We start from the raw sequence: 12,045 nt of genomic DNA, 5'->3' as shown, positions 1-12,045 counted from the left end.
TTGGTTCGCTGCTCCTGCGACACAGGGAACCACCAGTCGTGGGGTGACTCGTCCCTGCGGTTCCTAGAGTGTCCACCAGGTGGCGACGCGAGCCTGCGAGCTACCGTGGCCCAGGCGACCCCACCCCCCCAATAGTCCCGGCCAGGCGACTCTTACCCCCAGTAGCCCCGACAGAGACCCCTGCGACGCACCCACTGTCCTCCCCATAACTCTTCCTCCCCTCCCCCAGCTCTACCCCTCTGGGGTCTGCACCCTTGCTCTGCGCCGGGGCAGCGGCAGGAATCTTGTGATCACGCGTGCATTTTCAGGGACAGCTTCACTGACATGTGGAGCTGCCCCTTTGGCCCATGACCCCTGCTCCACCCGAGGCCTCGTCTGTTCCTGGGGTTCCATCCCCAGCGGCCAGAGAAACCCATGCCCCGCGGCATCCTGGGGCGGCTCCCCAGCCTCCGGCCTGCACTGTGTGGGGTTGTTTGTACCTCCCCCATGAAGCCTGAACCACCCTTCCACCCCACCCCCCACCCCCACCCCGGCTGCTCCTTGTGCCTCGGGGAGCCAACCGGGCTGGGCTATCCTGGACTCAGCGTGCCCAGGGAGAAGTGCTGGGCGGTTCAGTGTCCCTCCCTCCTCCCCACACCTCCACGATAAAAAGTAAAGTGGAGCAGGTGAAATTCATCTGGGTGGCATGTTCTTTGACCCTCGACAAAGTAGTGTCACGAGAGGCCCTGGTGGCCGGGCGGGCAATGGGGCCTGGCTCTCCCGCAGCCCTAGCACAGGCTCGGTCCGGTCAGCAGGCTCTCAGAGGTCGCAAATTTCTAGGGCCTCGGGCCTCTCTGACAGCTCCTGCTCTCCCCCGTTTGCCTGGGCGAGTCTTGACCGGTGCGAGGCGTCAGGTGAGCTTCTTTCTGGGCGCTCTGCCCTAGGTTCCGGCCAGGTGAGTGTCAGGTGTCCTGTCCCTCCCAAGCGGGGCCCCTCAGACCGCCGCTGCCGCGGGCCCCACCGTCCGTCGTCCTCTCCGGCCGCACTGCCCTTCCGGCGCCACCAGGGGGCGCTGCCCCCCTCGACGCAGCTGCTTCTCCCTCCTTGTCCCCTTCCCTTCCCCCAGACGTCCCCACCAGGCAGTGCCCTTGACTTTGAGGGAATAGTCAGCAACAAAGCCGAGGAACGACAGGCTGCGGGGACACAGCGGGCGCTGGAGGAGGGGTACGCGCTGGCCAGCCGGCCAGGGGCTGGGAGGGGAGACAGGGCTAAAGCGGACACGAGCGAGAGCGAGCCCCCCACCCACGGGCGCCGGCCTCCCCAGGAAGTCGCGGAGAATACTGGGGAACGGGGCCGAGGGGCGGCCGTGGCCGACAAGGAGAGGAACAGGTCCACGATAGCCAGTGGAGATGAACACAGAGAGGCCCTGGGAGGGAGCCGAGCAGGAAAGTGAGTAATGGAGCGCGGGCAGCAGGGAGGGGAGTGAGGGGGCAGGGGAGACTTGTGTCCAAAGCCTTGAAGAAAACTGCTAGAGGGAGTGACATGGCTCAAGGAGGACAAGCCCACCCTGACAGCATCATCTACCGACCTTCTGCAGTAATGGAGGAGTTCCTTTGCAATGGAAAGAGTCATTCTGCTTGGGAAACATGAATCCAGAAGCGTTTGCAACATACCTAAGAATAAAGGTGACCAAATGTTACCCTGTCTTGGAGATAGATGCATCCTGGGAATAGTCTCCAGGAAAACCCCAGGGAATGGGTCCATCCATCACCAGATGCACAGCCAGCCTAGAGGCAGGGGCAGGGCCATCTGGCACAACCCTGCTAAAGGAAGACATTGTGAGGACTTGAGAAAGGCTTGGGTACTCTATTCCATGATGAAAGGAGAATGGAACATCCTACAGAGAGGGGTGATTCCAGAATGGAAAGAAAAGAGAAGAAACACTGGCTGTGGACGTAGAAGAGATTGAGGAAATGCTTGTGCATCAAGTGGATGGTTAGACGTATACAGAGCAAGGAGGCTCCGCTCCAGCAGGTGGCTAACCTCACCTGCCTGTGGAGAGTCAAAGTCGATACAGAAAATCAACATCCTTGGATTTCTTGTCATTCTGAACACTAGATGAAATGAAAATCATATCCATGTCTACTTCTGTGACCTAGGTATGGGGAGCTTCCTCGGGGGAGCAAGAGGATGATATGACACAATGGAATGTTTCCTGACCCAGCTCATGGGAGTTCATTCCGTCTTTCGCAAGCTCTTCATTTCTACTTTCTGGCTTTAGATGCAGGTGTTCTAGCTATTTCACCATGAAAATTAATGGAAAAGCTGGGAAGAAAGGAAGCTACTTCATCATCATACCCATATTTGGAAGAAAAATTCACCGTTGATGAGTGGACATTCTGCCTGATTCCACTTCTCAAATTTCTGTCACAGACATCACTCCCTTGGAGGGTCAGAACTGATCCCCTAAAGCTAATGAGCACACAGTGACTGCTCTGCTCCTAGAAAGGTGAAAAGGAAGATCATTTTCAAAGTCTGAAGAGTTCTGTTGTGGTTCTAGAAAAACACTGAAGTTTGAAAAGAAAGCCTTCTCTCTGATAAGCAGGTGTGGGCAGCGCAGCTCATCAGGGGTTTCGGTGGAGGTCACCTCCTTTTATTAGGTGTGTAGGGGGCATTTCTTGCTTGAACCTAGGCTTCTACTTGTTTGTGAATCCAAATAAATACTTTTTGCCTTTGGTTAAAGTTTTGCAATGATACAGTTACTCTGTAGAACCCACAGGGCTCAGATAATGTCAGTTAAAAAAAAAAAAATGAGGCCCTCCCTGGTGGCGCAGCGGATTAAAGCACAGCACTGAGAAGCTAAAGCCATTTCCGCATGAGTTCAATTCCCGCCTGCCCCGGAGGAGACCACATGGCGTGGCAGACCTCTCCTGACCCGGCTCAGCAGTGTACCTCGCTGATCTGCCTGTTCTGCTCCTCACTCTGTCTCTGGTGAAGCCTCTCGCCGCCCCTGCACCTCTGGCCTATACCCCAGTTCTGTATGCGTAAATAAATAAATCTTTTTAAAAAATGAAAGAAAGAGCAACAAGACACATTTTCCAACACAGGAGATATGAAAGGTATCTGGACCTGTGGGAAGAAAAAACAAAATGATGGACAGAGCCATGACATTCCCTAACACCTCAGCTGACCCAGCTGAAAGATGCCTCCTGTGGCTAGTTCACCCTCTTTCTAAGAAGAAGGAAAAACAGAAGGGAATTGAACAAATCACCCACGTTCCACACCTGAGGGAATCAGCAGTAACTCCACAGTGGAGAGGAGATGGTGCTGTATACAGGGCTGTGGATCCCCAGCTGGGAGATTAAGAGTGGGCTGTCCTGTGGCAAGCTCACCAAGCCTCCCCTTCAGAAGCCTCCCCTTCAGGAGCCTCATGACTGAAATGGGTGCTCAGAGTGAAAGAAGTGGGTCACCATGGTGGCTCAGGGGTTAAAGTTTTAGTGCTATGGAGCTATGGTCTGGCCCTCCTTGGTGGTACAACTGGTTAAAGCACAGCACTGTGAAGTGAGTTCAGTGAGTTCAGTCCCCAGCCAGGGAGGTGACCCACATGGCACAGCAGACCTCTCCTGTCTCCCCACTGCTCCCTCAGCAGTGTATTTCAGTCAGTCGGCCTGTTCTGCTCCCGACTCTGTCTCTGGTGAATCCTCTCACCTCCTGCACCTCTGGCCTGTACCCCAGTTCTTGTGTGCATAAACAAATCTTTAAAAAAGAATTTGGAAGAAAGAGGAAATCTCTCTGGAAAGAGCCAGAGGCCTTTCAAGGAACCCAAGACTGTCAACACTATGGAAAAACCTCCTTCTTGAAAGAGTAGATTTCACCTCTGGCCACAAAGACTTCCCTCTAGATGAGTCCACTTCAGCCTTTAACAAGTAGGTCACAGGCCCTCCACAGATGCCTTTTCTGACCCCTATCCATATCCTTTGTGTGGAAGATGCAGTTGTCCCAGCCTCCATGGAAATCAATATTGTCATCCCAAGCTCAGCACATCTGTGCAATATGGACATGGCAGTTGATAACATCCCACATCTGAGGGGGAGAGGGTAGGAGGGGGAGACTGCAGTGGGAACCACCTGGTCCCTGGGGAAACTTGGCTGGGGCAGCAGTCTCGGTTTAGAACTGGGGAGAAGGGGAGCCCAGAGCAGGGAGGGAGAAGGCGGGGAGTATCTCCTTATACACTGCTTCCTAGACTTCGGAGGCCCCCCCCCAACCATGGGGGTGGTGGTGAACCAAGGTCAGGGAGGCCTGGATGTTGGGGGCTCTTTCTTGGGACTGGAGGATCAGGAGTCCGGGTTCCTGCTCTGTTCAGAACCTTTACGGTGAGCGCGCCCGGAAGACGTGCTCGGGAGTGACCTGCGCCTCAGTCCCCTGAGCGCTTACAGGAGAAAAATCAGCGAGCAGGAGGTCAAAGGTGCCCCGCGGTCCATTTCCAGGGGCCAGGGACACCCCGGAACATTCTGCTCCCCCCACTGTGGTCCGACTGGAAGGTGGTGGGCGCCTCCTGGTGTGTCAAAAGGGACAAGGGGGGGCCCTCCGGATAGCAAGAGCCTCACTTCAGAGAGTGCCAGGGGAGGATGGGGCAGGGGAGGTTGGGGGCGGTGGAGGAGGGGGGAAGGGCTGTGGGCGATTGCGCAGGCTCAGCAGGGGCGGGACTGCCCTGGGAGCGCTCTGGTGGCCACGTCCACCCAGCCCCCCCAAGTCCCCCACGGTGGGCACATTCACACTCACAGGCAGGCCCAGAGACCACGTGTCCTCCACAGCGTTCGTGAAAATGTCAGAAGGTCTTTGAACCAGCAAAACGTGTTTACTTGTATTTAAAAATGCTTGGGGCCCTTCCTGGTGAAGTAACTGGTTAAAGTGCAGCACTGTGAAGTTCTCTGCAGCCACTGCAGCACAAGTTCGATCCCCGGCCTGGGAGGTGACCCACATGGCACAGCAGACCTCTCCTGACCCGCCCCCTGCTCCCTCAGCAGTGTACTTCAATCTGCCTGTTCTGCTCCTCACCCTGTCTCTGCTGAATTCTCTCACACACTCCTCCCCACCTCCCACCCCACCCCCATTCCTCTCACCTGTCTTGTATACAAAATAAATAAATCCTTAAAACAAACAAACAAAAAACACGCTCCCGGTTATTAGCTGCGGATACATGCGACTCCCCCAAGCAGCCGCGCCTCCAGGATTGCAAGAAGAGCTTGGAAATCTCTTGGTCCCGCTGGACCCCTCCCGCCCTGAGCCTCGCCCCGCCCACTCAGCCCTGCTCCGCATTGGGACTGTCGTTATCCACCTTGGCCACCAGGGGGCGCGCATTCCTTCCGTTCTGCTGCCCCGTGCACCTCCCGGCAGGTCCCGAGTTCCCCCTCAAACTTTCCACCCCAACCCGGCGAGTGGGAGTGGGAGCTTCACCTCCCCCTCCTCACCGAGTGCCAGGGTGGGACAGGGGAGGCAGGGCACAGCAAGGCAGCGGTGAGCTTGCAGGCGCAGCAGGGGGACGGGCCGGGCCCCTGGCGGGGGCCAGGCAGGGGTAGGGCCTCACTGGGCGCTTTCAGGTGGCCATTCCCACTCAGTTCCGCAGCCCCCGACGGTGGGAACGTTCACACTCACAGGGAGGCCCAGAGACCAGACCGTGTCTCCTCCACAAACAGCATCCCTGAAAATATCAGGTGGTCTTTGAAAGGCAAAACGAGTTTATTTGTATTTAAAAACACGCTCCGGGTTATAAGCAGCGACCACAGGCGACAGCCGCGCCCCCATGGCCACAGGAGGAGTGTGGGCATACGCCCCAGTCCACTCCTCGGGTCTACCCCTTTCTAATCCCACTCACTGGCCCTCTTCTCCTCTAGCTCCTCCCTCTAGTCCAGTCCTGCCCCTCGGCCCGCCCATCCCCGGTCCCGCCCCTTCGGCCCCTGGGACTGTCATTTTCCACCTCGGAAGCACTTCCCGTCTGCGCCACCAGGCGGCGCCCGTTGCTCCCGCTCCTAGTAGCCTCTACCTTTGCGACCCTTTCTGTTTCCTAACTCACGGGAAAAGCGCAGAATAATGATGTAATGGCTGAGCGGGGCCGAAAGGGCCAAGGAAGGTGGTGCTCCTGGGTACAAGGAGGAGGAACGGGCGCCGCCTGGTGGCGGTGGTGGTGTCGGCGGCGCCGCCGGGATCGGGAGGGGTGGAGCCGAATCGAAGGGGGAGTGATGGGGAAGGGGCGCTTTGGGTGGGGTGTTCTCCAGGCCTTGTGGACCCAAGGATGGAGTGAGATGCTGGCGAGGGCCGGCTGAAAGAGGAACCGCGCTATTTCTTTCTTTTGAAGATTTATTTATGTATACATACAGAACTGGGGTACAGGTCAGAAGTGCAGAGGGAGCAGAACAGTGGGAAGCAGAACAGGCAGATCAAGGAAGTATACTGCTGAGGGGAGCAATGGGGGAGGGGTCAGGAGAGGACCGCTACGCCACGTGGGTCACCTCCCTGGCTGGGGATCGAACTCATGCTGCAATGGCTGTGGAGAGTTTCATAGTGCTGAGCTTTAACCTGTTGCGCCACCAGGTAGGGCCTGGACCAGCCTTCTGAGAGAATTTTGAACTCAGAAAATAAATAGGAAATTTCATTCTATTTTTGGGAAATGACCTAGTTGCTTTCAAGCACAGCTAAAAACTTTTATGTGGACAAATGTTCCCCAGAACTTTCTTTACAGTAACAAATGATTGGAAACAAACAGGGAATGGCTAAATAAATTACAGTACATACATAAATGAGATGTAGTAGTTAGATAAAATAATTTTGAATGGTTTTTAATGATCTGGAAAGAAAGTCACAATGTTAAATGATAAAAGTAGAATATAAAAGTGTAGATAGTTATTAAAGAACAGAAAGAAGATATTAAGGAGATATACTGTGTTTAACCCTTGTGTGTATGTAGAACAAATGGAAAATTATTACTTTGCACCAAGTGGAATACTATACAGCAGGAAAAGCAATTAGGCTCTAAACACATCCAATAATGTGGATTAATCTTGCCTACATATTACAGAGTGAAATAGTCAAGATACAAAATAAACATACTATGATTTAATTTACGTTTCAAACATAGACAAGATTAAAACCATGTTTTGATTATACATGTAGTAATACATACTTAGGCAGTATTTTATTGTTTTTAAAGATTTATTTATTTATGCATACAAGAACTGGGGTATAGGTCAGAGGTGTGGGGGGCAGTGAGAGGATTCACTAGAGACAGAATGGGGAGCAGAATAGGCAAATTGATTGAAATACACTGCTGAGGGGAGTAGCCGACAGGTCAGGAGAGGTCTGCTGTGCCATGTGGGTCACTACCCCAGCTGGGGATTCAAACTTCATAGTGCTGTTATGCCACCAGGAAGGGCCTGATTTTATATTTTTTGATCTGGAAGTTTTTGGAAGGCCATTTTGTAATTCTCAAACTCTACATTTATAGTACCTGCCCTTACACAAAAATGTTATCTTTCACAATTAAACATATTGGAAAATATTGGGAAGAAGTTAAGCTAATTAACAAAAGTACTTATCTTTTGATGAAAAATCATAGTTGACTTGTTCATTATATTCTATTCTACTTTCAAATGTTCTATCATGTACACAATTGCCTTATTTATTTTTTGAAATATTTATTTATGCACACAAGAACTGGGGTATAGGCCAGAGGGGTGAGAGAGAGAGAGAGAGAGAGAGAGAGAGAGAGAGAGAGAGAATTCATCAGAGACAGAAGGAAACAGAACAAGCACATCTACTGAAATCCAGTGCTGAGGGGAGCAGGTGAGATGAGAGAGGTCTTCTCTGTCTTGTGGGTCAGTTCCCTGGCCAAGGATGGAACTCCTACTGCTGTGGCTGTGGATAGCTTCATAGTGCTGTGATTTAACCCCTTGAAGCCACCAGGGAGAACCAATTCTCTTTCTTTTTTGTAAATCAGAGCCAGTCAAATGAAGCTAATAAAAACACCATTGCTGAAATCAACAACCTGTTTCTCACCCGTTGAAAAGTAACTGGTATGACTTTTAAAAAGTCTTAAGAATTCCACTGTAGTCACAGACAAAGATGTAAGGATGAAAATATGGATTTCCTGCCTGTCAAACAGGCATGGGCTGAGCAGTAGCATCTGTGTTAATGTGAAGGTCACCTCAATTTTTTCAGTGGGGGCATTTGGATTTTTTAGCCTGAATCTGTGCTCCTGCTAGTTTTTAATCAGAATAAACATATTGTGCCTTTTTTTCATTTGGAAATTTATTCTGTTTAATCCATAGCATTATATAGCATTAGTTTAAGGTGAAAACAAGACATCGTGTCAAAGTCTGGGCCCCTTCAGCTTTCAAGCACAAGAGATCTGAAAGTGTCCACACCTCCTGGAAGAGACACCATTATGAATGGGGCCATGACATTTCAAAAGCCAGAATCCTCTATACGGCAGATCCTCCCTGTGGCTAGTTAATGGCCTTGCCAAAGTGTTAAGGGGAAGGATGTCCTAAAGGAACTCTACAGAGTAGACTCTACCCGCCTACTACAGCTTTCTGGACTCCACCCCCTACTCCAGTGACTGGAAACTACAACTCCCAGCAGTACCAGGGAGAGAACTGCGAGGACGCAAGGGCGGAGCTAAGCAGGCATTCTGGGACTTTGGGGTATAAATAGGGAGTCATTTTCAACAGCTCTCTTTTGTTGGGACAACAGCTCTCAGGACCCTTGGGACCGTGACTGGGGGCTATCAGTTAGTTACCAGAGCTCTAGATCAGCCAAGCTGGTAAGATATTCTAGTTACTTTGTATCTCTCTCTCTTTTCCTGGGTTGTTCCTTTTCCTTTCCACTTTTGTAAATAAACCCATTATTGACCCTTTTGTGTGTGCCTACAGTATAACTAAATTTCAAGTGTGCAGGTGAAGACCCACAGACAGGCAGCCCAGTTCACACTGGGGTGCCCTGTAACAAAAGAAGAAACAAAAAGATAGAATGAAATTCCTGTGTTCACAATTAACTTGTCACACACCAGTGAGGCCCAGCATCCTAGCAAGTAGCTCCAGGCCTTACCGCCTGTCCTGAGCACCAATCCACTTCAGCAGAGATGCTGCATCAACAGAAATATAGGGGCATGGAAGTATTCACTTATGGAGGGCTGTCCCTGGTGGCACAGTGGGTTAAGGAGCAGCACTAGGAAGCTAGCTGCAGCTGCTTCAGCTTGAGTTTGATCCTGGCCAGGGAGGTGACCCGCATGGCACAGCAGACCTCTCCTGTGTCCCCACTGCTCCCTCAGCAGTGTATTTCGTCAATCTGCCTGTTTTGCTCCCCACTCTGTCTCTGGTGACTCCCCATCGCCTCTGCCCCTCCAGCCTGTAACCCAGTTCTGTATGCATAAATAAATCTTTTTTAAAAATTGTATTCACTTACGGGTTTGTGGTGGTTCAATCCATGCTGAATGGCTCTGCGTAAGCCAAGGGGGCTGCACTCCCCTATTCTTCAGGGTGAGAAGTCAAGATGACAGAGCGGGTGTTGGACGGGAAGGGGTCCCAGAGGGCTCCTCTGTGGCTTGATTGTGACCCTGCCTTGGGCTTGATGCTGCCCCACCCCCACCCCAGGCTGCCCTTTCTGACTGCTGCGCTGGGGGAGCCTGGCTGGTGGGACTGACTCCCCATCTTCACATGCCCACCCAAAGTCTGAGTTGAGGTGGGCGTGTCCACTGGGACATCTCCTGGGTGCTCTTATCTTGCTTGGGTGCTCTAGGCCAGCGGTAGGGGCTGTGCCTCTGCCTGGGCTTTGATGAGGGGATGGGGAGGGGGCACCTGGGAAGGTGGGGTTGGCAGTGCAGCCCTGGCTTACCAACCCAGGAGCCGGGGCCAGGCCACTGCCAGGGTGGGTGGCAGGAGGGGGCAGGCTACACTGTTGCCCCAAAACCAATGCGGACAGTTCCACAAAAATGCAGGTCAATGGGGCTCTCAAAAGCCAGCTGCAGCCACTTCAGTGCAAGTTCGATCCCCGGACCCAGAGGTGGCCCACATGACACAGCAGATCTCTCCTGAGGTGTCCCCTGCTCCCCTCAGCAGTGCACTTCATCAGTCGGCCAGTTCTGCTCCCCACTCTGTGGTGGATATTCTCACCACCCCTGCACCTGTGGCCTGTACCCCAGTTCTGTATGCATAAATAAATAAATCTTTAAAAAATGTGGTCAATAGACACAGAGGTTTGTATGTGACATCACAAAGGTCAACTCCACAGATAGGATGTCGCAGCACTGAGCACCTGTCTGGTTCAAAAATTCAGCCACTAAAATCAAAGAAAACCTGGTGGTGGAGATTCCCATGCTATCACACTAGTGACATCACTAGCACCCCAGAGGGGTGAGGATGCCAGCTTCCACAGTCCAGGGACCCCGGCTATGGGTCACAGCCATAGGCACAATTTCCACACCGTGGCCTGCCTGCCCAAGGTTGTGGGGCCTAGCTGGGCCCCCTAGAGATGCCACAGTGGGACTGTAACTCACCAGACAGCTGGGCTTGAGCAAGCACTTGAAGCCCAGATTGCAGGTTGAACCTCTATGTGAGCGTAGGGGGCTCAGACCTGTCTGTCAGGCCCCTCTCAGGGAAGCTCTGGGTCTACTCAGCCTACATGGCTCATCCCTCTGGGTCAGACCGCAGAACTGGGCTGCGGTGAGGGAGTGGCAGATGGCAGGGAGATGAGGTGGGGTGGGGGCTCCCACAGAGGGTTCGGGGGGGCCATGATCCCACCAGCAGCTGCTCCCCCAGATGTTTCTGCAGCCAGGGGTCCTGGCTTTCCTGGGGCCAGGGCAGTAGCAAGAGGCAGGCTGGTACTCAGGGACGTGTGCCCCACGGACTCCGCGCTGGGAGAACAGGCAAGGTGCTGGAGGAGAGCCACAAGGGTTCTGGTGGACTTTGCTGGCGCAGCAGGAGGCAGTTACAGTCGGGGCAATGGGGGTGGGGGGCAGTTGGAGCTGGAGGGACGTGGCAGTGGGCGGGGCCAGGCCAGCAGGGCCCACCCCTCAGCCACGCTCCTCCTCACCCCAAATCAGCGCTGCTTCCTGCCACAGCCCAACATGAAGACAACCTCGGGACAGCAGGCCCATAGGCACGCAGGGCTGGAAATACCAAAGAGGGAATGCAGAAGCCCACGGCGGCGAGGTCAGGCTGGCCCCCCAGCAATGCCCATCCATCGGGCACAGTCTCGGTAACCGATGTGGGTTCGGGGGCTGTGTCTGCCTGTCGTGTCCTCCCGTCCTGTTCCCTATGGGGCCTGTGCGGCAGCGGGACAAGTAACCAGAGGGTTCTCCAGACATGTATAAACTCCACCTCGGTTAGGAATTTAATCTCCTCATATATTTATATTAACAGACTATTTACACTTGTTTCATTGTTTTTTTTTTTAAAAAACAATCAAAAAAAAAAAAAAAGAAATCCTCTTACACTTCTGCATAATAGAATAAGGCAAAGAACGAAGCTTTTTACATCATCATTACATGTCTGTAACTTCGGTTCCAGGAACCAAGGGAGGCCCTGCCCGGCCGAGGGGTTCACAGTGCGTTGGACAAAATGACCATATTTTCTCCATAAATAAGACAAGGAAGCCCTAAGGCTCTAGGTCAAATTGCAGATCCAAACTAAAAAAGCAAAAATTTGTTCCTTTTAAATGTTTAAAGAGCACAAAACTAAAAAAAATACAAATCTATTATAAATGCTTCTCACCTGTGGGAAAAACATACAAAGTTGAATTTTTCCCAAAAGCCTAATCTCAAACTTGGAAAACTAAGTATCACCCCCAGAAAAGCCGGGCACCGAGCGCGAGCCTCGGTGGGGAAGCTCTTGGCGCAGAGCTGTGCTTGAGTTCTAGAAACGGACGCTTGGAACAGTCACCAGCAGTGCACTTGTAGAAGGGTCTTTGTCCCGGGCGGCCCGGCCCGCGGGGCTACCGCGCCTCCACCTCCAGGGGGTTGTGGGAAGGGGAGTAGTCGCACCCCTCGCCGGGCCCGTGGGCCCCGAGAGGCGA

The 12,045-nt window shown here is 52.9% G+C and overlaps 1 protein-coding gene across 1 annotated transcript in view; it reads right to left on the bottom strand.

Moving 5' to 3' along the window:
* Positions 1–9,077: 9,077 nt before the first annotated feature.
* Positions 9,078–12,045, bottom strand: part of FBRSL1 (fibrosin-like 1) — a 39,631-nt gene continuing 36,663 nt past the window's right edge. The window contains exon 22 of the mRNA XM_012730823.1: positions 9,078–9,118. Within this exon, the coding sequence (XP_012586277.1) occupies positions 9,078–9,118 (41 nt within the window). The remainder of the gene's footprint in view (positions 9,119–12,045) is intronic.

The sequence above is a fragment of the Condylura cristata genome, unplaced genomic scaffold (genome assembly GCF_000260355.1).
Source record: "Condylura cristata isolate star-nosed mole 26May11 unplaced genomic scaffold, ConCri1.0 scaffold00029, whole genome shotgun sequence".
Taxonomy (NCBI): Eukaryota; Metazoa; Chordata; class Mammalia; order Eulipotyphla; family Talpidae; genus Condylura; species Condylura cristata.
The sequence above is the reverse complement of the archived record's forward strand: the minus strand, read 5'-3'. Positions and strand labels throughout refer to the sequence as shown.